General features: G+C 42.6%; 1 protein-coding gene across 2 annotated transcripts; it reads right to left on the bottom strand.

Moving 5' to 3' along the window:
- Positions 1-47: 47 nt before the first annotated feature.
- Znf202 (zinc finger protein 202) lies at positions 48-25,304 on the bottom strand. Of its 2 annotated transcripts, XM_021652817.2 has the most exons (8): positions 25,139-25,304; positions 16,772-16,867; positions 10,384-10,879; positions 9,561-9,771; positions 9,099-9,187; positions 8,182-8,311; positions 7,505-7,621; positions 48-7,133 (listed from the first exon to the last, which is right to left on the bottom strand). In XM_021652817.2, exons 3-8 carry the CDS (start codon positions 10,783-10,785, stop codon positions 6,175-6,177), a joined length of 1,908 nt encoding a protein of 635 aa, XP_021508492.1. In that variant the 5' UTR covers positions 10,786-10,879; positions 16,772-16,867; positions 25,139-25,304; the 3' UTR covers positions 48-6,174. The 2 variants fall into 2 exon arrangements, with proteins under 2 accessions (XP_021508492.1, XP_060227880.1); XM_060371897.1 differs by lacking the exon at positions 16,772-16,867 and having other exon boundaries at positions 25,139-25,265.

The following is a 25,304-nucleotide window of genomic DNA, read 5'->3' as shown; positions in this document are numbered from 1 at the left end:
ACAATAAAGCAAGAGACAGAAATAAAAGGGATACAAATAGGACAAAACATAATATCTTTATTTCTATATGATATGACTTTATACACAACACTTCCTAAAACAGCACTAGTTAAATTCTTAGAGCTAGTAAATATTTTCATCAGTGTGGCAGGCTATAAAAAGAGCACACAAAAATCTGTAGTTTTCCTGTTTGCCCAGAAATACACTTGAAAAGGAAATCAGGGAAAACAATCTCATTCACAGTAGCCTCAAAAAGTACCTTGGAATAAACCTAAGCAAGGAAGTTAAAGACTTCTATATTGACAACTTTAAGATACTAAGGAAGGAAACTGATAAAGACACCAGAAGATGGAAAGACCTCCCATGCTCGTGGGTTGGAATAATTACTCGGAAAGATCTTAGAAAAACTGGTCTACAGATTCTGTGAAATTCCCATCAAATACCCAATGTTTACAGAAACAGAAAAATAACCTTAAAATTCACACGGTAATCACAAACACACACACACACACACACACCCCAAAACCAAAAGACAAACAACAACAAAACCAAGAATAGGAAAAAACCCGAACAAAAGGAATATTGTATCACCATGCACCATTTAATGCCATTCTACAGTGCAATAGTAATAAAAACAGCATGATACTAACACTAAAACAGGTATGTAGATCAGTGGAATAGAGTAGAGGTCCCAAGTGTAAGGCTGGGCAGCTTCAGCTGCCTGATTTTTTTTTGACCATAAATATGCATGTGAGAAAAGCCAGCACCTTAAACAAATGGTGCTGGGAAAACTGACATCTACATGTAGAAGAATAAAAATGGATTCTCAGCTCTCACCCTTAAAAAAATAAACCCCAAGTTTATTAACAATGGTAATAGAAGACAACTGATACTCTAAAAACTGCTAGAGCAATGAGTAATGAGACCACTTCAAGACATAGACAGGTAGAAACTTTCAGAATAGGGCTGTAATCGCTCAGGAAATACAGCCAACGACTGAAATGCATTGACAATTATTTAACCACAAGCTTCTATACAGCAATCAAGACTGTTCACTGGACAGATGTCCTACAGAATGGGAGGAAATCTTTTACTTCTGACAGAGTATTAATACACAGAACATACAAATAATGCAAAATATGAAACAGGAAGAAAATCAGCTAACCAGAATGGGCTAAGGAACCGAACAGGGTTCTCAATACAAATGGCTAATAAATGTCTTAAAATGTGCTTGTTGTCTTTAGCTATCAGGGAAATGCAAATTAAACTATATTGAGGGGGCCTGGAGAGATGGCTCTGTGGTTCAGAGTACTTGCTACTCTTGCAGAACTTCAGTTTGGTTCCCAGAACCTATGTCACCCAGCCTACAACCCCCCATGAACACCAGACCTAGGGGATCAAATGCCCTCTTTAGGTCACTGCAGGCACTTCACACACACACACACACACACACACACACACACACACGTCTTAAGTGAACTACTTTGAAATTCTGTCTCATCCCAGTCAAAATGGTTATCACCTAGAAAACAAATGACAGATGTCAGTGAGGATATGAAGAAAGGGTGTGTACACTCGGGATGTGTACACTGTTGGTGGAGTGTAAACTGGAACAGCTTCTATGGAAATCATTGTTGAGGTTTCTCAAAAATGAAAAAAGCTGTAAAAATGTACAACTTTTACATGATCCAGCTCTACCTACCACTCCTGAGCATATGCCCAAAGGACTTGATATCCTACTAAACAATACATGCCCAGCAGCAGCTCATTGCTTGCTCTAGTCAAAATAACAAAGGCATGGAGCCATTCTAGATGCCAATCAAATGATGAATAGAAAGTGAAAAATCATACATTGACATAAGGAATTCTATTGTTGTAAGAAAAAGTGATATTTGCAGAAAATAGAATTCTAAAATATTGAGATAATACATGCTTAGAAAGATAAATACTGCATTTTTTCTTTTGTGTGTATATTTTTTATATGAAAATAAAAGTGTGTAGAAACCAGGAAAGTAGAAAGAGCAGAAAAGACTTTTTAAAGTGAGAGAGAGTGGGGCTGGACAGGAAAGGTTGACATAGGGAAGGTAGGGGGAGAAGGTGAGTAGGGAAACTAGGTAAAAACTAACCATGTATGAAAAAGTCACGAGGAAATCTGAGAACCTGATAGTTAAACGAAAATATAAAAATCCAAAGGAATTTGAAGGTAAAGTTGTTCCTAAAAGCCATAGATTTTTGTGTAGGAGTGTTTTGCCTGCAGGTATGGCTGTGTACTGCATGTGCCCACAGAGGCCAGAAGAGAGCATCAGATCCCCTGGAACTGGAGCAATAGGTTTGGAACACAAGGCCAGGTTCTCTGGAAGAGCAACCAGTGCTCTCAAAGGCAAGGCCATCTCTCCAGACACAAGCCATAGATTATATGAAAATCTGTGAGGTATAAAGTGTCTTTCTATGTGTTGTTGCGAAGGTCCCTGTAGCTCCCTCAAAACAATACACTGCTGTTGGTTGCCCACCAGGCTGAAAACGTCCTTTCTGCTGGCTCTCCTTATAGCACCGGATGTCACACAAGCTACTGGGGGCGAACTGTCATTAACAGTCTTACTCATCCATGGACCTGGTACAATAATATTCACTGGGTAGGATGAACCTACTGGAGCATAGTACCTGAACACTTTTTGAGTGGACTTGATGCCTATTCCACAGGAAAGAATTCAAAGAATTCAAGTCTGGTATTAGATACTCAATCAAAAGTGTCTGATGAGGTCATAGGCCCTATTGGGGAAGCGTTCGCTGTTTTTGTTTTGTTTTCTAAAAGTATATGATGTGCCTGCCAAATTGCCTTCTAATAAAGCTTATGTTCATATGTTAGTGCTACTTTCAAGTTTTTTTTTTCAGAGCTTTACCAACTCATACTTGATCAAAAGTATGGAAAATTCAATAACTGTTGAATGCCATGCATAAATGATTCAGCTACACCTTGCTTCCACGACTCAGCACATCACAAAAGAGGCAGAATAAATGTATGTGCCAAGGACTGGTGGTAGTAGTTTGGCCAACTGACCTACTGGAATGAGTGCCTGTTGCACTCTTAAACTCACAGCATGTGATTACTTGCACAAGCTTGGCCTGCCAATACTCTGTCACGGAATGGAGAGGGACTTTTGGGCTTCTGCTGCTTCCTAAGTAAAAATCTATATTTAGTGGGTGATGGAGCAGAGACACTGCTAAGGTATGCATGTTCCTAAAACCACTCTGATCAAATTCATTGGGGATGCCCCACTCCCAGTCATGAAAGTGAGATGGGGGCTGAGAAAAGACAGGGTTTAGCAGGAGTGGGACAGAACATCATTGTGATCAAAATACATCATCTACGCAAATGATGTCATAGTGAACGGTTCAGTATGTTTATGTGCTAATAAAACACTGGTGTGGAAGGCTGCAGAATTAACTAATCTGCAAAGCAGGCCACCAGTCGCTATTTCTGCCTTGCTTTTGTTCCACAAAGCCATCATGGGCCTCTATTTACTTTCATGTGGATTGTCATTTCTGGAAGCCTGGTTAATGAAAATATTCTCTAAAATACATCTAATAAATATCCCACTTTCTCTTGCAGTGGGGTAATCTAGAGGCCCAGCAGAAAGGCCTGCAACCGATGTCTGCCATGTCAGACATGGTTGGAACATGCTGTGTTTTTTCACTTAGTGGAAATAAAACACATTTTATTAAATCTACCACCTGACTTGGTGTCTGGAGGCAGCAACTCTTTAATGTAGGTTTTGGCTCTACTAACTTGATGCTAACACAATTTTCAAAAATTTCCATGGAATTCATATGAATTCCTGAGCTTCTAATTTGGAGCATACTTTATTTGCACTCTTGGTACTTTCTGGTGGCAAAGTTGAATGATTCTTGATTATTTCTAATCTACACATATTCTCCAACAATTTGCACATTGTTTAGTTTAGTAGACTAGAGCACCCTCCACATGTTAAAAACATGCATTTTATCCTTACAAAGGACACCAGGACTTCACTATTCGTAGAAGCAGGCCTTGGGGAATAAACACTCTATGCTTGGTCCTAGGGTCAGTGGAAATGCTGTTTCCTCATCTGAGGTACCATAACTAGCCCTGATGCTCCACCTGTGTTCAGACTTGGGAGCTTGGGCATCTTTGTAGGATTCTTAGAAAACACAGTAATTTACAAAAGGGACCAGTGGCAGATTGTCAGCATAGAAAACTGCAGGAATAGCAATAGAAATGCCATTTCACCTAACTACATCAGTTTCAAAGTTTTCTTCTGGAGAATTGTCTTGACAGATTTTCACTTCCAAATCAAGCAAACAAATTAGAGAAAAGCCAATTCCTTTTCTAGAGTATTCTATGCTCAAGAGATTAGTATGAGCTAGACTAGCTTTCTCACAGGACAAATTCTGCTTACACTTTAAATACATGGCTGAAAAATGCTAGAATTAGTCTCTTGTACAAATTCCAGGCCTGGCCATTTGTGGATACATTCTACCCAGAGCTATGCCAACCACTCCAAGCCTTCACTCTTGTGGAAAAAACTTTGTTCTTCCAATCTATTTAGTTATAGCAGGAATATCGTTCAGAGGAATTAGAAACCCGAAGTTCTAGAAAGTAAATGGGCAAAATGTAAATTGGGGCACTTGGCTACACATTATCACTTTATTTACTTCTTATATAACTTCATGACAATGACTGACTGGCATTAAAACTCAACTAGTCCATCAGGAGAGAATTTTCCTATGGGAGGCTAGGGCTGGGAAGATGCGCTGCTAATCCACCATATTCCTCTGCGATTGTGAAAAAGCAGAAGAGACCAGGCACAGATGTCTGTCTGCCTTCGCATGCTTTAATCCCACATCCTGTGCTCTGCTTACGGAGTATCTGTCCCCAGTCCTTTCCAGATGATCAGACATGTGAGGTTTGTAAATTTTCAGCCTCCTGGGAACCTCAAACAGGTTAAGGACCCTTGGGTCACCAGGAGATACTTTTTAGTTCACAGTTATATGACAATGAAATTACGTATGAAAAACCAAATAACACAGACACATAAAAATCCATTTACTTCTGATGACCTCTCAGAGTTCCAAGTACTACGGTTCCAGGCAGGGATACAAAGGACTAGATGTCAGAATAATCCTAATAGTCTTAGCCAGTGGCAACAGCTGTTTCATATTCTTCCGAAGTGGTTTTATATCTTCTCTAGTTCCCCTCATGTAAATGAAGTGACCCAGTCAATTTCGATTCTGCACTGGCTACAGTGCCTTTCTACATTGACAAAGCTTCAGAGTCCCTCTCACAAGCCAAATGAAGGACAGGCTTAAGCCTCATGTGGGAATGTAATGGATTTCACCATGACTTAATTTTGCTTTACTGAATTCTTCAGCCCTCTAGGACTACATCTCTCTTTCAGTAGGCATGTAAGGGACAAACTGATAGTGGCTGAATAGTAGAAAAGCTAAAGACAGGAGTATTTAGACAGGGGTGGTGCACCCCAAGAGGCTTTTTCTTAAGCCCGTTTTTGTAGCAGTGTGTGGCACTTGGTATCATTCTGACAATTGGGAAGGGGGCAGCCTGCCAAAATCCTTGTGAAGCAGCTTTAAGGATTTGTCCTTTAACACTCTTCCCCTTTGTCTCCAGCATCAAAAGAAAGTGTACAGTGCAGAGGCGAGTTAGTGAGGAAGCTGTAGGTATTCCATCAGAGTGTGGCATATCTGTCAGGACACAAACCTTTTGCGTGTAGGGCTGTGTGCTTTAAGGTTTGAGCCCAGTAAGGACAGACCCCTTTAGGTTGGTCTCTTATCAGATCTAAGGACTTATCCTTGACCACACTGAAGTTGAGGCTGGTAAGTAGTCTTCAAGATCTAGAACAGCCTAGGTTTCTCAAAATGTAACAACCCAAATTTCTTAAAGTCCCAAATCTCTTACTTCACACCCATGAGGTACAGGCAGAACCGTGCCAGTGAAGTAGAAGCCTCAACTGAGAAAAGATGAGAAGTTCTGGATGGGGCTTTTGTTTGGTAGTTGGAAGAGGTGACATAAGGTATGGGCAGATCAAAGAGATACCTCAGAAAAGGTCTTCTCAGGTTGACCACAGAACCCATCCCATCCCAGTTGATGGCTGAGTTAAGCTCTCCACACATGGCCCCTAGCTAGGTCTTTACTGTGTGGGTTCTCTGATGCCTGATTAAATGATACCCTCTGCTGAAGCTTTTCCCACAGGTAGTGCAGGTAAAAGGCTTTTCCCCAGTGTGTGTCCGTTGATGTCTGACGAGGTGATCCCTCCTGCTAAAGCTTTTACCACATTCATCGCACCGGCAGTTCCTCACTGAAGCATGGCCTTTTAGGTGCTTGGCAAATGCTGCACTGTGGCTGAAGGAGCGCCCACATTCACTGCAGAGATAGAGCTCATCAGACACGTGTGTCTTCCGGTGTATCAGATATTGTCTGTGGTCACTGAAGTCCTCGCCACAGTCCCTACATGAGTAGGGCTTGCCTCCAGCATGGATTCTTTGGTGTGTTGTTAACACAGATTTCTGGCTGAAGCTTTTGCCACAAATAGTACAGAAAAAAGGTTTTTCTCCTGTATGTGTCCGCTGATGCCTGACCAGGTCTGAAGTCCAACGGAAATGTTTTCCACAATCATCACAGCTATATGGTTTTTCCACTCGGGTAGCGACCTCAGACTGGACATCCACAGTCTTCCGGTTTGGAGGATCTTTATGAGGAGTGTTCATCTTATGGACTTTCTGGTGCCTGGCAAGATGTGAGCTCCGTGTGTAACTTTTCCCACACTCCATACACTTATAGGGTTTTTCTCCTGTGTGAGTTCTCAAGTGTCTAATAAGGTGAGAATTACATGTAAAGCTTTTTCCACATAGAGGGCAGTGATGCTGCCTCGCTACCAGGGAGTGGACAGGCATAGTTTCCTTAATATTTGTGACACTATTAACTTGAGGAACATTTGTACCAAATCTTTCAGTAGGTCTACTTGTATCATCCTCAAAAACTATTTCCCAATCTGGAGTCTGGTGAACTTCTGGGTCTGCCAAAATAGACTTATGTGTATTTTCATGTTCAACACTTTCTTCCTTATCTTCACTCATATCTCCTACAGAAAGGGCAAGAACAGATATAAGTTATACTAACAGTAATACCATTTATACAATGAGAGGATTTGAAACATTTTTCTAACAAATGATAGGAAAGGTGTAGGAGACGGTACTGGCAGGCGGGTCTGGCTTTTAGAAGTTACTAGCGATGGATGGCAAATTAGAAGAGTCAGTGAGTTGGGGTATGGGGTTTGGCCATGTCAGTGGCTGAGGCAAGATTTTGAGTTCAAGCCTTGGACTACAAAATGACAAAAAGTAAAAGACAAAATGATGAAAAAGAACCAATGAGGAAGGTCCTGGGAGGAAAGAAGTGCACTGACTAGAGGGAATCCCGCAATTGCAGAGATCAGGCTTGACTGATACTCCTTACCTGTATAGGTAAAACTCAGGATTTCTGGTTCTGCAGGCTCTTGAGACTCATGGACATCTGGGACCTGAGGCTCTTCTCTAATCTGGGAGGTATCATCTAGTCTGGGAATTGGAAATGCTGCTCAAGAGAGGGGAAGAAAGGACATCATGACTGGCTCAATACTTCTCCGAGTTAAGAGCAGAACTTTATGGACTGGTAGGCAGCAGAGCAAATGTGAACGTTAACTGGTCAGCTATTGCTACTCTTTAGCTTGGCATCTCTAACTGCTGTCCATCTTGTGCATTTCTTGTGCCTTCACCTGAGATCCAGTAACTAGACTACTTACTGTGATCCTTGCTCCTTCCCCTCTTGTTGAAGAAATCAGATTATCTTTGTTTTGACTGCTTCAAAACTCACATGCTTACTTCAAAAGTTAAATATTAAACTTAAAAACTTATAACTTGTTACTTCTCTCGTTAATGTTTTCCATTCATTTGTTTCCAAGCATCTTTTTTTTTCTTCCTTTCAGTTAGAAGGGTATCATCTTCTTCAGCTAACTGATCTTTAATCTCATTGTGGGGTAGGCATGCATTAGGGAAAGTTTAGTACATGTAGTCCATGGTCTTTGATTCCTATATTCCAATAGGAAAAAGATGTTTGTGGCTAGACTGCCCTGGTTGATACATGCAACTCCTTACACAGAGACACCACAATTCCACAGTCCTCTTCCAAGACATATTCTCCATAGAACTCTTTCTGTGTTGGATCCAGATCGCTCCACTGATCCTGGGAGAAGCACAGAGCCACATCCTTGAATGTGACCAGTCCCTGCAATGACACAAGGATCCAATCAGGATGTGATGCTTCTGGTAGCCTATTGTGTTTTGGGGTAGGGTCCATCCAAAGACAGCAGGAATGCGAACAGGCTGAAGGATTTCCTCTGGGAAGCCTGCTTCCCAAAGGTGCTGCTTCTGAACCTTCGGCACTTGAGGAAAGCACTGGCACTGCTTCTGCTCCTCCCATCCACTGTGTTTCTTCAGGTCACACTATATTCTTCCTCAAAATATTGTTTAAAACCCAAGACACACCTTAAATCATTCAACTCTTTATTTGGTGTTTTAAGGGGAGGTCTCAGTGAAAACTATCTTTTCTATGAATTGTTCCCAAATGACTCCATTTACTACCATCTACAGCCAGAACAAGGAAGATATTTTTTCCTGCAGCTAGACTACAACTCCAAACCATGAGTGAATTCTACCCCCCTTCCTCAGCCACATAATTTCAGATCAAGAGGGACAGGTCATAAACATAACAGCAGTTTTGCCAGGCATTCTTACAAATGATAAAAAACCCCACACCCTACTCACTTAACAACTTCAAAGTTGTACTGAATACTGCAAAATAATCCCACTTAGTGCCTTTAGTTAGTACCCCTGCCAAATAAAGAAACTATGAAGCCTGGAGCTAAAAACAGCTGTTAAATTTTACAGTTTCTTCCCTGTGCCACATATCCGCAGAACTGAAAACTTATACTCTAACCGTGCATACTTATATCTCTAATTGTTCAGCATATGGCTAATACCCAACAAAATATGTATTTTGAATTAGGATTTACCTGAGACAGAGCAGTGAGAAGAGCAACCATATCTGAGTGTCCAGACCCTTGTTCTGTAGGAAGGTCTAGGTCCTGGGACACTGGAACCTCTAAGAAAAAAAGGAGAGAGAAGGAGATAGATCAATAGATAGAGATAGATAGATAAGAGAGAGAGAATTAGAATGAACAAAAAGTGGACTTAAATTCTCTGCTAAGAGACTCAAGAAACTTGTCTAAGGAGAACAGAATAATCCTAACTACCAATGTCTGTAACCCAACTGGAACGCTGGGAGCACTTATGAATATCATTATTTAAACTTGGCCCCATTTGGAGGCAGGTTATAGTTGGTTCTTTCTGATCTCAATATCAAGATCTGGTGCTTGCTTTCTATTAGAACTTGTCCAGCCCGTGTGGTATAGCATAACCCCCCATTCTGACTTCACTTTGCCACAATCTCTGCTGCTGATGAGGCTTTTTCCTACCACTCTCCTGCAGAAGCTGGTGCTCCCCTTCAAGCTGCAAGCTCTCCTGTTCCGGTGTCCCCAGATCTGTGCTGTGGAGGGCTTCCTCGTGGGGCTGCTCAGGGGTCAAGATCAGTGTTGGATCTTGTTGCTCACTGGAGGACTCCGGCTCCACCCCTAGGTGTAATGTCTCCTCTGACAGGACTTCCTGGCCCTGAACGTGGACGGTTACCTGGGAATAATTTTAACTTCCAGTCACCATGGAGTCAGAAGGAAGCTTCTGGTTGTCATCAGGGGTTACTTTAGGAGGAACACTCACAGAGGGAATCAGATGAGAAGGGGAAATTCAAGTTGCAAAGGCACATGACAAACCGGTTATCTTTACAAAGACAAGGCACTAGAACTGTCCTACTTTTCTACTTCTCTCAGAATTTACTCCAGTCACTTGGGGCCCTGAGTTTCCATCCTTCCTTTAAGTCTTCTTACTGTTTGCTTTCCCAGATTACCATCCTAGGAAAGGGCTCTTGGGATTAAGGGTCTGGGCGAACTTTGAGGAGGTCATAATAGTTGCTTTCTGAAGATCCCTCAGAAAGGTTCAACATCCAAAGAAATTAAAAAATCCAGTCTTCAGGCAGCACAGGTAGGTGATTTAAACCTTAGAACACCACACTCATACACACATACATCCCTGCCCCACTGGGGCTAATGTATCTAAATGTAACCCAAAAGCAGAACCAGTAAAATGTAAAGGATAATTCACGGGACCCTCATGTTCTCCCCACATCCAGTCTTTCAGGAAACAGGCCCCCTCCACATCACACAGATCAGGACTCCCCCTCCTCACCCACCGCCTTGGTCTCCTGGGTTGTTTCTGCAAACCCTCCACCAGTGTTACTGCCTCCTCGCCACTCTCTGGCCGTTGGCCTCGAACCCAGCTCTGCAGTTCTCCAGGCAGGACGGTGAGGAACTGTTCCAGCACGAGCAGCTCAAGGATCTGCTCCTTTGTTCTCCTCTCTGGCCGCAGCCACTGATGGCAAAGCTCTCGAAGTCTGCTGAGGGCTTCTCGAGGGCTGGATGCTTCCTGGTAGCGAAACCGTCGGAAGTTCTGGTGAGAGGTCTCCAGCACAGGGTCATCCCCCTGCAAGGCAGACTCTGGCCCGCAGGTGAAATCATCCTCCAGTTTCACCGTCAGGACTCCTTCTTCTGCCCAAAGATCTTGGTCCTCTGGCTCCAAGGTTGTTGCCATTTCCTGGCTCTTGGGTGTTATCACACCATTTAGCCCTCACACTGGCATTAACGTATTTCAGACTGGGTACCTCAAGGGGTTCCTCCTATGGGACCTAGGGCAGAGAAGTAAAGATGAAAGAGAACAGAAGCCTGAAGTTATGTAAAAACAACAGTTCTGACTTTGTAATCCTCTGCCCACTCCTTAACTGACTTCCCGTTTCCCCCAGTCTCCATAAATATATGTTGCAATGAAATCCAGTTGGCATAGGATATCCATGACCTCACAAGGTCCTCCAACTTCCTACACGGTTCCTAGCCCAGAGGAAAGCTGTACCCTGCTAGATCTGTAATACTGGAGTTCTACCTCCTAATGTTCTTCTACTTCCCTCCTGCTGACTTCTTTAGTTGGGCTCCATCATTTTCTGTCTGGACTACAGCTAGCACATTCTGAGCTCCCCATAGTACTTATATGGCTGGCAGAAATGATGTTCATAATCCCTACTAACAAATACCCCAGTGGCCCTGGTTTGCCTCACAGGCACATAATATGTATATCCTGAGACACCAACAGGGTGGGTGCAGGCTGCATTACATGTATGAACCTCTGTAAAATGAGAACTGCTGGAGATTTGAAAACTCCAGGAAATAACAGTGAAGACAGATACTAACAGTGGGTAGTGCTCCAAAAGGCTGCCTTTATCTTCCTAAAACATCTTTAACTGGATGACTTACCAACCCCAAAATGTCCAAAGAACATTGGACATTTGGACCAATGTTAAGAAAACACTCAGTTTAGTAATTCATAGATTCAATTTTATGATCCTTTCTCACTATTTAAATTTTATTAAACCAACCCTACCTTTTAAACTTCTACATTTTACTCCTCTTACTCCTTGCTGCTTCAGTGTGGTCCTCACCACCTTGCCTGAACTCAAGCTATGATTTCCTGTTTGTCTTCCATGCAGTACTCAACCATGAGTAAAATATAATAAACCAGTTGTGAAGCTTTGGCTGTGCGATTTTCTCCAAAAAGCATTCTGATTCAGTATGTCTAGACAGTTGCAACTTTAGAAATGCTACTTGTCATTCTAATGAACTGGGAAGTAAGGGAAAGTAAGTTGGGAAGTAAGAGGGGTTAAGAGTGCTTACATTTGCCTGCTATCATTTAGTAGGTATGGGACAGGAGTGTGGCCCAATGGGAAGTTTTCTCTGTAAATGACTTTTCTCACCAAGAGAATAGAGATGATAACATTCTTAGTGTAAATTTGAGACGAAATGTCTCACTGTTTGCTATGTTCAGGAGGGAGATGGAACTTCAATATTAACCACTAACTTTCTAAGGTATTCTTCCAATGACTTTACTCAGTATTATAAAGTACTGTTTTAAATGTAAGGTCGTTTCAAATCCAGTGCAGAGCACGCAAAGGGCTTTGCAGCCCATCTTACCCACGCTCTGTTCCAGCCGCTACAGTGGCCGCGCTGAGAGCCAGCAGCATGGCTTCTTCGGCCTCCCGCCTTCTGAGGAATGGGCCTGTTGCACACATTCTCTACTCTGTCCCCTTCCTATGGCTACAAGCTCTGTGGCTATTTCCTAGCAGTTTTCCCTTTCTCACTTCCTTGCTCTGCTGATGTTCTAACCAGTTCTCATCTACAGAAGCACAGCTGCCTCTGGAGCTGCTCTCTTCAAGTGCCCGTCCTTTATGTCTACCTGCAGCCTGTGGGCCACACATTTCTCAGGATAGCTATGGATACAGTCCAACACATTTGTAGACAACATTATTTTGCAACTTCAAAAATTTGGACATTCTGATTTATAGCGTTACCAGTGTTAGCTGTCCCAGTAAATCTGGTGATGTTCTTCTCCTAGTGAAGATTATTCAGTCATTCCAGCTTTTCTCCTAAGTGAATAACGTTCTCAGACACTTTTGTCTCTTACACAGTATATCACACACTAATTGGTCTTAATTTTGTTATTCCCTCTGCTATCCTTTACAACGATAGCCCCATTCCTGAACTGAGTGTATACAGTATCCCATGGACTTTAGCTTTTGAATAGGGGTGGTTAAAATTTCTTCCCAGAGGAAACCCAAGCAATATCTACCCTTTGTACCAAGTTCCCAGTAAACAAAGGCATGACTCCACCAAACTTCACTCTGGTAAATGAAAGAGTTTCTTGGGCATAGGTGAGGAGTTACTTACAGAGGTGAGCTTGCTCCTCCTGCAGAGACACACCTAGGAAGCTTTACCCAGTAGGGATGGAAGGCTTCCCCATAGCTGCATAGGAAGAGGCCCTGCTCTAGTCTTCTCTGATGGTCTCTGTGTATTCTGGGCCCTCCTGCAGGGAATGTGCAGGGTTGCCAGTTGGTAGGGAGCAGCTGGATACCTGGGTTGGCTGGGAACTATAAACAAGCACAGCTGGGATCTTTTGCAAGGGGGCACAGCTGAATGCTCCAAGATGGCAGCTGGCTGGTTTGGAGGAAAATCATATACTACTCTTTCTGCCCATGACCTTTTGGTAAGGCTTTGCTTATCTTTTAAGACAGCTTATGCTTTGTGTCTTCTAAGGTATTTTCTTCAATTCTGTTTTCTCTATCCTTACACACCACTAGAAATCACCAAAGTGAGTCAAAACCTGGGTCCACCTCTGTCATTATCTATGTCTTACTACACAGCCATGGCTTATTTTCTTTGTGAAACTTCTTGATGTTAGCAACTGTGATTTTTACTCTCTAAAACCTATTACAAAGAACACAACAAATACATTTGAAATCTATGATTCTTCACTCTCATATCTTCCTATCTTAGTAGTCAAAGCCCATCTTTCCCTATCTATCCTCATACATTGGTAGTTCATTGTCTTGTTATTTCTGTCTAACGAATGCCATTCAAATTCATCATGTCTTCGCCGGCAGGCATAAAGTTCCCTAGTTGCTACTACAGCCTACTGTATCTGAATGACTACAGTCTTAACCTGGAAAAGCAAGGACCTGTGTCAGGCACTATGTGCTGAGTGACCTAGGTCAAGTTTTACAACTGCTCTTGGCTCTGTCCTCCTCCAGGCAAGAATGATATCCATCCCTTCCTTGTCAGTCATTTTGTTGTGCACTGCAGTTCCTTGCAATCTACCCTCGAGGTTACCGTTTGACTCTCACTAGCTGTCCTTTGACTGCTGCTGCACTTTATTTGACCCATCACCAATGATCACATAGTTCCCAAATTTCTCTTCAGCCAAGTTATTTCATTTTATTGTCCTCAATCATTTGCAATACAGCTTCCATTTTTTGAAATAGTTCTACAGTTAATTTTAAAAATTGTGTGTGGATGTGGGCATGCCAGGGTATACACACTGGAGGTCAGAGGACAACTTGAACAAGCTGGTTCTGTCTATCAATTGGGTTCTATGAATCAGGTCATTAAACTTAGCAGTAAGCACCTTTGCCGGTTAAATCACCTTGCCTAGTTTGACTATTCCTATGTCATCTTGTGCTGTTTCTCTACTTTTTTTTTTATTATTATTTTATGTACATTGGTGTTCTGCCTGAATGTATGTCTGTGTGAGGGTGTCAGATGCTCTGGAACTGGAGTTACAGACAGTTGTGAGCTGCCATGTGGGTGTAGAACTGCAGTCCTCTGAGAGAAATAAGAGCCCATATCCACTGAACTGCCTCTCCAGTCCCCCGAGAAAATCCCTTTGATACTCAAAAGTTCAAGACCAGATCTCTTGGGGCCTCACTTTTCTACCATGAGTGGTACTTCCATGAGAGCCATTGCTCAAATTACATTTTTGCATTTCTTGTTTCTCTTTACCAAGATTTTCTGAGCTTCTTCCTGAAATACCTTTCTTAAGCCTATACTTGCGAAATTCCACTCTTCCTTCCAATCTATTTTCTGAGTTTCCCTTCCCTGATGATGAATAATAAGAACTTGGATCACTCCACATTACGGTATATATTGTGTTATAAAAATTGTTCCTCTGGTGGCAGGCTAACTCATGACACTATAAGGGTCTAAAGTGAGGGACATGCTGTACCCTGCCCAAATTCTGGCGAACAGTAGGTACTTGCTTCATAATTGATGAGGACAGAGAACATTTACTGAGTTTCTGTCTCTGGGAAGGACAGCTATTGTGGCATATTAGTGATTACTTAGTCCAGCAAAATGTGTGTTGGACAAGTGAATAAAGAAAAATTTATAGTTTGCATTGTGTATACACAAGACATTCTTGGTGGTTTCAAGTGTGATAAAGCCGTAAGTAATCTTCACACTGGGGATAATCCAAATGTACATTACATAAAACATAAAATTTAAAAAAATTAATTTTTTGGGCTTTCAATCACCTTTAGTAAGCAAGAACCAGACATTAAGTAATTTAATGTAATATCATTATTCATTATTTACGAAGCTAAAGCTTTCCAATATATAGTCCTTTATCCCTAACAGTCACTCCTGTAAGTCAGATAAACAGAGCTGCTATTCAAGGTGACCTAATTTAATAAAAAGATCTCTATTACTTTAAAGGCCTGAGAACCAATGATCAGCTAAGTAATCTAGAAATTCCCTTGGTCTACAAGGAATATCAGGTCCAAAAGATTGCATACACTGTATGTACTGACAAAAGGGATTTTGCTTTGAGTAGCTTTACTCACAAAACAACAATAACAAAAAAACAGCCATAGAGATTCCACATGAAACCTACCAGGGTTTCTAAATGCTCCACAGTTAATACTCCTCCTGATTGCTTTGTATTTACTTTAGCAGTCTCAAAAAATAAGACAGAGGGAAAGAGGTCAGCAAATAGTAGAAATGAAAAGGGGAAGGAACCCTTGCACTGGTTGGAAATGGGGATGGCATAGGCATGGCAGTTGGGTAAAGCTATAGCTCAGGCACCCAAAGAAGCATGCTCCAGCTTTAGAGTCACACACAACAGAGCCCCTGTAAAAGGTGAAGTCCTCTGCAGGTAACTACTGTAAGGCAGCAGAGTGCCATGAGTTAATATATGCTGTGCAAATGTCAAGCAATGATGGAGACAGCAGGGAAGACATGGTTTTCAACCCCCTCTATAGTTCATTGGATGTGCAGGGTTACATGCATAATGTGTTACAATTTGTTGGCCTTCCAATTCCATTAACTTTCTTGGGTGTCCTTGGAAGAGTTCCACAGCAAGATAAAATCCTGGCACCAAACCTGGTGGCTCTGCAGCAAATTTCTGGGATCTGGGCTCTTTGGCCCTTTACCCAATGCTCACTCCCTATCACTTGAGCCCCCATAGCAGCCATCCTGAAGTGGGCCGTGGCTCTTGGGCACCTCATGTGGAAGTCCATAACTAGGTCAGGAATAGTAAATGATTTGTTTTGAAGAGTCACTAAGACACATGTCTGCAAAGATACTTCATAAGATGGGGCAGCCTTGTGACGTGGCCTCTTCAGTCTGCATTGCTACTGGAAGGACTAGGAAGGTAGCATGGGGAAACTAAACCATTCTACCATTCTTGGCTCAGCTTTCATTGTCCCTTATCTGAAGGTGTCACATGACAGAAGTAGCTCTAACTCAGCTGTCTTGAGCACAGAACCATAGGACATAAAGGAATACTCAATTTTCTACTCTAAAAGACATCTTTTCTAGTTATAGCAAAAAGGGTGACCAGCCTTTTTACTAGAAAATAGTCTTCAGACAATTAACTAGTCTTTGGACTTAAATGATTATATTTAATAGATAGATCGAGATATCCTGTGTATAGCCATTTCCTTCAAACTGAAACATTCCTGAGGGAAGAGTGAAACTCAAAAAGCTTAGGGAGCTAATAAAATAAGGCTTAGGATGTCCACTCTCTAAGGTTATATATGCAATAAGCGAGTGCTGTGGAAGGCAAACACCTTGGTGGCACTGCCTTTAAGTAGGGAGATCCTGGCTCATTGTTCTTATTTGTCACTCATACTGGGATGAACCTTTTCTGTGATGCCAGTGCCTTTGATTCACCCATGCTCTTGTAACCCTAATAAACTCACCAGATCACCGAACTCCATTCGGGTGGAATTATTTCCTTTTTGGTTTGTCATCAATACTTTACTTGGGGGTGAAGAGCCATTTGTTCATATCTTTCCCTAAAAGACAGGCAGCACAACAGGCAAGTAATCAATGTTTGAAGAAACAAAGATGAGTTGGGGGGAGCAGCAGCAAGGTCACTGTGACAGATTAAGGCATGCAACTAAGAATGATCTCAGACCAGAACATCCACAGACACAATTCCAAGGTGACTACCTGCCTGCATGTGGTAAGAGATAGATGCTTCCTTTCTGTAGTGGCAACTTTATGTTTCCTGTGATGGGTGATAAGACATGCCATCAAGGTGAAGTCATGAGAATAGAGTGCCCTTTGAGGGAACATCAAGTTCACCATCTTACGTGGTATGAGGTGCCATGCTTCCCTACTGAATTGGGCCTACCATGTACCTTTGGAACATTTCCAAACAAAGCTGATAAACTTGAGAATATATACAAACCCTGAAAGTAAAACGTATGGTCTACAGCAGCAATTATGGCCATTGTGGTCAGTAAAAAGTCATACAACTGAGGTCAGATGTCTGTCCAGAAAAAAAAAACCTGCCTGTGTAAGAGAGAAATTCTGATGTGAAAAAGATATGTGAATGCTACCCTTTGACTTGGCAGAAGGTGCAAAAACCAGTAAGATGAGATGGGGCTGTTGGGTTGTCATTTCCTGCATTTGGCAAGTACAAGGGAGGCAGTACAAACTAGATCCCTGCTAAAAAGCACTCCACCCCAACACCTATTAAAAAGAGATCCCATAAGCAAACAAGTCAGTGAAGAGGGCAAAAGTGAGGCAGAAGTAAAAGAAGATACCCCTAAATTCCAATTCCTTTAATACGATGGGAAAATTAGTGATACAGCAGGAGGTAGAGAGTGACTATTGGCCCAAAACAACAAAGTGAATGTTCTACACATGAAAAGTTTTAACTGAACAGGTGTTAAAAAAAATGAGAAGCCCTCATAGACTGGTTCATGAGGCTATGAGACATGAGTGCAGATGGGATCAGTCCAAGTATCAAATTGGAAAAACAGAATCATATTCACCCCTTTTTGGGACAGATTTCCTATAACCTGAAACAATATGAGGAAAAATAGTCTCTGAAGTATAACTCATATAAGCCATTAGGAATACTTGGCTATCATTGGTGCAGATTTTTTTCATGATTATCAGGAACTGGAAAACAAGAGAGGAAGCATTACTGAAGAAACTGGACACGTGATAAGTGGTGGTTGACAGCCCCCACTAGACTGGACTAGATAAGGTTACCCCAGAAAATTTAAAAGGGTAACTCAATAGGGACTTTGGGACTGGTATAGGGCTTTAGTAACTTTCCTGAGCCCATGGTAGGGCATGATCTTTATTGAGTAGAAGAGGTGCTGGTGGATCTGAATACTCAGAACAGCATGTATGTTGGACTTTTAGAATGCTACTAAAAGCAATCAAAAATGAGATCAGAAAAGTGTATTTAGGAGTCTTTCTGGGTCACTCGAAAGTAAATGTGACAAGACTTAGGGTGAGCTGGAGTTGTTGGGAGAGGGGTTGATAAAGGCCAAATGTGTGTTTTTGAGATTCTCAAAAGCTTTAAAGCCTGACCAGTTCCATAAACTGGTGAAACAGATCAGGAATGACAAAGCATTGTAAGTGAAAAGACTGGTTTTCCTAGGAGCAGGCTGCTGTCCTCCAGAGTATGCTGTAAATGTTTCTCTGCAAGGAATACTGACGCTTACGCCCATAGACTACTGCCGCCGTCAGCCTCCAACGTGGAAGGTATACTGCGGTCACTTAGACCAGGGCCCTTTTAGCAGCCATGTGTGGTGGAGAGGGATGGCAATGATATGCAGCTTGTTAGACTCAGAGCTAGCTCTACTGGCAAGTGCAGTATGGAAGATAAGGACCCCGCTTACCCTCAGCCGATCTAGCCCATCAGTGCAAGGTAGTTCCCACAGAACCCAAGGAGGGAATGGGGAGCTGCATTTGTGGAGGGAGCCTGCCTCTCCACAAAATTAAAGAATGTAACAATATGGTCCTTCCACTAGCCAAATAAGAGTAGGTTTTTAGCATGGAGTGGAGGGCTAGGGAGAATGACTGATTAGAGACTGCAAAATAAGGGAGTGCCTATCATCTAAAATAACTGTTCCTAGCTTTATTTATTTATTTTGATAAAGCCAACTGATTCAAATGATAGGATCTTTTCATGCAGTATTTGGCCTTAATAACAGTTTTTTCCCCTCTTTGTTGCCTAAGATCCATTTGTATTTACTTGAAATTTTGAAATTGATGGTAGGCCTTCAGAGATCCTACCTTCATTGTAAAAAGTTACCATCCTATAATGTTAACCCGTTGAATGTCTTGCATACTTAGAAAAAAATCTGCAAGGACAGTAAAAACAGCAATTAAATAAAGTGTCAGCAAGAAGTCACCTTATGTGAGTGGGCACTCCCAGGAATCATAAGGTTGTTGAATGAAAATCCCAGTATTAGGTGTTGGTTACGTATGGACCAAGGAGACCTGAGTTCCCTGCTCACCTCCTACCTGTTTCATATAAACTAGTGCCTCTGCTGTTGGTTTCACATAGACTATGGGACATGAGAAATCAATCTGGAAATGAGCTGAAAGCTTCTTACCTGCTGGATGGTTTTCACAGTGCCAGAAGAAGGTATGCAGTCTACTGTGGCAGAAATGTCACCAATAGTCCTACTCAGATATAAATTCTATGTACTACACTATGAACATGCTAGAAATAATATGCCAGTTGTTGCAATAATGGCACAACTGTTACATGTGCAACCAATTCTTTCTTCTTAGATTCAATGGCTGTTCTACAGGAGGGACTGATACCTACTTTTTTTGTTAAGCAAAAGCAAATGCTTTTGGCTAGGGAGATCAGGAGGGCCAGGGGTGAAGAAAGTACTGTTTTTTAGTACATAAACGTGATATATCTAACTGCTTTAAAACAGTTGTTTATACTCAAAGATTACTGCTGTCAGAAGCCTCTAATGTAAAAGAAAAGGAAGCTTTCCCTCCCAAAAAAGTGGGTACTGCAGAGACTGAAACAATCTGTCAAGCTGTGAGAATAAGTGACTGTTCCTATGGCACTATGGCCCCTATGCTCAGCCAGAAATGAAAGAAAATAATCGGCCTCTTTTTCGCCTCTTTCAAGGCTCAGGAACATCTTGGAAGATAAAGAGTGTAAAGAACGAAAGAGTCCCGGGGAGGAGTAAATGCCATGAAGCCATTTCCTCGCAAATAAAACATCCCATTTTGGAGAGGCAGTGGCATATGGTTCATAAGCCTTATGAAGCTACTGAAACAGGCCCAGGAAGCTCATTTAGTTACAAGATTCTTGAGGAGGCTCCTTCCCCCTCCAAGATGATACAAACAAGAAGCAGCTGGTGGAAGACTCTGGTGGAGCCACCTTCACATTGATCAGGGAGCTAAGGGCACGCAGCTACCAGAGTTGTCCATGTTGGGGTGAACTTTTCGGTGTTGCAAGCACCTCGTGCCTATGAGTAACCCCTTAATCAAGTGGTTACTAATGAACTCAATGGCTTATCAAGCCATGAGTAAAAGAGTTTCTTTGATCTGTCATTTAGGTCTTATCTGGTGGGTATCTGTTCACAACTCTCCAGTTAAAGCCACAGAACACAAATGACAAATGTAGCCCCATAATTGGGGACTGTGAATAAAACTGCTTACTGGGGCTCAGTAAGGCCTTCAGGCTGTTCTAGAGTTAAAACAACAACAACAACCAAACAAACAACACAACAACAACAACAAAAAAAACCAACCAAACAAAACAACAACAAAAAACAACCTAGACTTTTCACTGTTCTCTTCCAATCCTGCCTCTCCACAAAATTAAAGAATGTAACAATATGGTCCTTCCACTAGCCAAATTCTCACCCTTATTTCAACTGTTCTGTATACATATGCACCTTCCAGCTTCCCATCTAATGGTAACATGGCTCTGGAATCTTGGGTATGTATCTCTGCTCTCATAAGTCTCTAACTCTCAGCCTTATCCTTGAAATGTGCTTACCATGCCTATCTCACAGCTTATTTTATGGAAGAAGTGAATTAATTTATAAGGAATTTCTTGGCATAGAATCTGGCATCGGGTAGATACCTAATACGGTACACTATTTTCTGCTTCAAGCTCTTTTAACTTCTTTGGAGAGATCAAGATTTAAATAATAAGCAAACAGTCCGTTTCATTTCTTTAAAATTACAAAAATAATTAGAATACACAGGGAAAAGATTGGTCTGTTTACTGTCTTACCACAAGTGAAGTGCTAAACTCAACCCAAAAAGCAAACAGTCCTTGCTTTAGAGGCACCATAAACTAAATTAAATAAGTTGTTGAATGAAGATACGATAGAACCTTGATGATAAGATCTTTAATTAAAGATGGAATCAGCAAAGCTTCTACTTACCAAAAGCAAAGACCCTTCTCTTTCTGCAGTTGGCAGGAGGCAATGGGATTCATATCTAGTGTGGATAGCCCAAGTCCAATGAAAGCTCAACCCAGAAGGCAAAGAAAGTGAAAGCAACGCATTCCCTTTTGGCCTTCAAACATGTTATGATCAGTGTGCCTTATGCCATGCTGAAAAACTGGTTTTATTTGGAAGTGTTGGGATGGAATCCAGAACTCTGCATATTAAGGCACATGATCTGCCAATAAGCTACACCTGCACCTTGGGAACTTTTGTTCCCACTTTTTCCTTCATAAAAGTCATATTTGAGTAGCAAGAATGGCTCAAAGATTATTACAATAGATTTTATGAAACAGAACGAGGAATGGAAAAGCAGAAGAAAGGAAGAAATAGGAGAGGCAAAATATGGAGTGGCTGGAACAGGATGGTCAGTGTGAGCAGAAGCTTAATTAGCTATCGCTTTGAAATCTGACTGCCTTTGTAATCAGCACTAAGGTTTAAGGTGGATGAAGATGTCATTAAGAGTATGGTAAATTGAAAATACAAAAGCCACAGCAATTCCACTTCTAATAAAATGTTTCTCATACACACAGATAGCAATAGAGACAGAAGACTGACACTCTACAACCTGCTCTACCTTGCAAAGGTGTGGCATCCTGGACCGCTTTTAGCAACTCATTTTGAAAGATAGGATTTTTTTTTTTTTTTTAAATCTAAAAGCAAAGAAGAGTGGATCATCCTTTGAGCTTTCCAGATTTTAGGATGATAAAGAGGAACAAAGACAAGTGCTTTGTTCATTGTTTGGTTTACAATGGATCAGTGAGCGATGAAAAGGTTTATTCAAGAACTGAGACAGGCTGGATTTAAATACATATTTTAAGAGAGCAGAACTGCTTATCTGTCCATTATGACCCAGTTCGTTAACCTCCAACAGGAAGAGACTCTTCCTACATTTAATGGATAGTACCAAATATGTTAGTGACTTAAATAATGAGGGTCAGTCTTTACATACAAATTTAACATAAAATGTCACAAATTAACCTGAAGCTGAAAAAGTAAAGGACGTCACACTTGACACCCATCCGGAAGAAAAAGCGTTTATTATTTGGCAGCCAAAGTTAAGCAGATGCATTGAAATTCTCACAACAAATACGTTCAACAACAATCTCACAACAGAGAAACTATCACTTAATGGAAACAGGAATGTAGCGGGATCCCAGGGGTGGATGTAGGACACGTTACTTTCTACGCCTGTACAATTAATTCAACTCCATGCTAGGTGACAACCTTCTGGCTTAGTCTGAGGCTTTCTGAAATAGATGTGATGACAAAGGTTGGGATCGCTGTGGTTTGACCAAGAAGAATCTGAGAAGGAATCCCAGCAGTCATTCTTGGTGTGGGCAGTGTCTGTTTTCCTTGGTAAGCTGGGTCCCCTAAGCAAGGATATGCTCCTGGGCCTACCCTTCTCCCAGGCAGTTTGTAGAAAAGGAACTTGATAAATACATGCCACAACTTGGATTTAGAGATCCTTATTGCTTCCTGCCAATAAGCCCTTCATGGGGACAGCTCTAGGAATTTGATATTAAGCATGTCAAGCTCTTCACGGAGTCAGGTGGTTCATCACTAGTCTATCCTGTTTTACTGTTCAAGAGAGAAAGACTGCTTTCATATCAATGGAGGGGAAAAGTACAGAGTTCATAAACTAAACATCAATTTTATATCTCATAATATTCTAGGTGCTGAGCAGAAACGGGAGGAAACCAAGGGCTCCGACCTTGAAGAACTTAACAGCCAATCAGGAAATAACAGGGACCTTTGCAATACTAATAATCCACAGCAAAAACCTAGGCTATAGGTGTGATCTGTGTCATCAGAGTGGGAAACTCTTTATCAAGAAAATCAGGGGAGCTGGGTACATGTCTTTACTCTCGGCACTAAGAGGCAGAGACAGGTGGGCCTCTGTGAGTTCTAGGCTAGAGTAGTCTATATAGTGAGTTCCAGGATAGCCAGGGCTACATAGGGAGACTTTGTCTCAAAAAAAAAAAAAAAAAAAAAAGAAGAAGAAAAGAAAGAAAACAACAGAAAAACCAAACCAAGCCAAAAAAAAAAAAAAAAACCCTCTTCAGTATCTCATCTTAACTTGCCATAAAAGACGCTGAAGCATTTGGCTGTCTTCAAGGCATTTAATCTCACAAGTAACTCAGGTTTGAACGGTAAACTCGCCCATCAAAAATCAACACTACTGGCATTTGCAAGTCTTTGGCCTCAAGCCTCTGTAAGGTAGGTGCCATGGTGTCTGGCCAAAGACACTGGTTCTCAAAGCGATCAATCCAGAACACACAGCCCCCCTTCAGCCTTACATGCAGATTCAGGGGGATGAAGGCCCAGCATTCTGTGTTTAACAAGCATTTCTTGGGTATTAAACTTGATACCCACTACTTAGGCAAAGGAAGTAAATTTGTGGTTTCATGCAGAAAGGAACAAGCTTTATCCAATGATGTCCACATTCAGGCTAGACGAGGACAATAGAAGCAAAAAGTCTAGAGCCATTTCATGTCTGTATCAAATAGTACAGTCACCTATATATTCTGACATGACAAGAGTCTCTCATAGTGATACAAATCTTGCAGTGGCCTTAAAATGACTGTCCCCTGCAAGAATACAGAGTGCAAAAGGGTATGTATCTAGGAGAGACTAGGAAAGATCATTGTTTGGTTCCTAGGAAAGAAAATGTTCCACTTCCCCCAACCCTGTCCAGACTTTTACGTTAGGCAGTAATGGAAGAAAGTTACTCAAGACCGATGGCACAAACTAACTACTGCACTGTCACTTGCTTTTCTCAATAAACCTCCCAGGGCCATCATGACATTTCTTTGAAATAGTTTTCTGGATCAAGATCTCTGAGGCTGCTTGAAAAAAAAAAAAAAGCTGCAAAGAGAGATGCTTTGTGACCTCGGTGTAACTTTCCTGGCTTTTACCTGCGGAGTGTGGACAGGGAACAAGTTCCATTGCTAAGGGTAGCCTGTCAGCTTGACCCAGCCTGTCCTGGATCAAGCAGTTCAAGATCAGCTAGGCCTTTATGCATCCCTTTGGGGAGTTCAGTACAGAGAACTTAACAATCCACGTGTAAGATACAAGACAGCCACGGCTCAGGGGTAACGGAGTGTGTGAGAGGACCAGCACAGCCATGGAATAGAAACTAGCAAACTTTCAGTGGACTATGACAAGTCCAGAGGCAGTGCAGTGAGGTGGAGAAGTCGTCCCTGAACTGGCTATTAGGGGTAGCAAGAGGGAAGTTGCAAGTGCAGAGAGTAGCCTCTAGAGCTAAAGGGAAGTTCTGAGTACTGTCACTAAAGCAGGTGAGAGCCACACGCTAGACAGCTTCCAAGCCTGGCAAAGATCACAGGTGATAAGGATCGCCTGCGAAGGGGGCGGGGTTGACTGGGAAGCAGAGAAGGGAAAGCCCGCTGGGAGCGTTCTCGAGCAAGGTGATACGCTGAGTGAAAAGTCCGGTGAAGAGGGAAGGTGGGTGTTAAGGGGCCTAGACCACTCCCCACTGGCTTCTAGGGCTCCGGGAGCAGTTGGCATGGACGCAATCCGAGGGGCACAGTGCGTGTCCGCAGGCCCCGGGAGGGGGCGGAAAGAGGTGGCTGGGCAGAGAAGAAGCCCAGAGCGCCACCCCTGTCTCCGGACGTCCCGGCTCCGGCCGCGGAGAGGTGACAGAGCTACAACGCCCAAGCCGCGGGGACTCCGCCGCCACCCCTTCCCCGGCAGGCGCTGTCCCCCGGCGCCGGGGGGGCGGGGTCTGCGGCCCCTCCCCACACTCCCGCCCCGCCCGGCCTCCCTACCCGCCCGCTGCGCTGCCCGCTCGCCGGCCGGGCCCCCGACACTCACGTCTCCCGCGGCTCCAGCGGCTCCTCCCCTGCCCGGTGCTCCCCCACCCACTCCCGGCCGAAAGAGCGGAGCGGGATCCGAGTCGCGCGGGGCCCAGCGGGTCGGAACACGTGGGGCCTCTGCGCCCGGAACCGGAAGCGACCGCTCGCCCCGCCTCCAGGCCGAG

Source organism: Meriones unguiculatus, chromosome 1 (assembly GCF_030254825.1).
Source record: "Meriones unguiculatus strain TT.TT164.6M chromosome 1, Bangor_MerUng_6.1, whole genome shotgun sequence".
Taxonomy (NCBI): domain Eukaryota; kingdom Metazoa; phylum Chordata; class Mammalia; order Rodentia; family Muridae; genus Meriones; species Meriones unguiculatus.
Note: the sequence above shows the minus strand (reverse complement) of the source record. Positions and strands in the feature narration are given on the sequence as shown.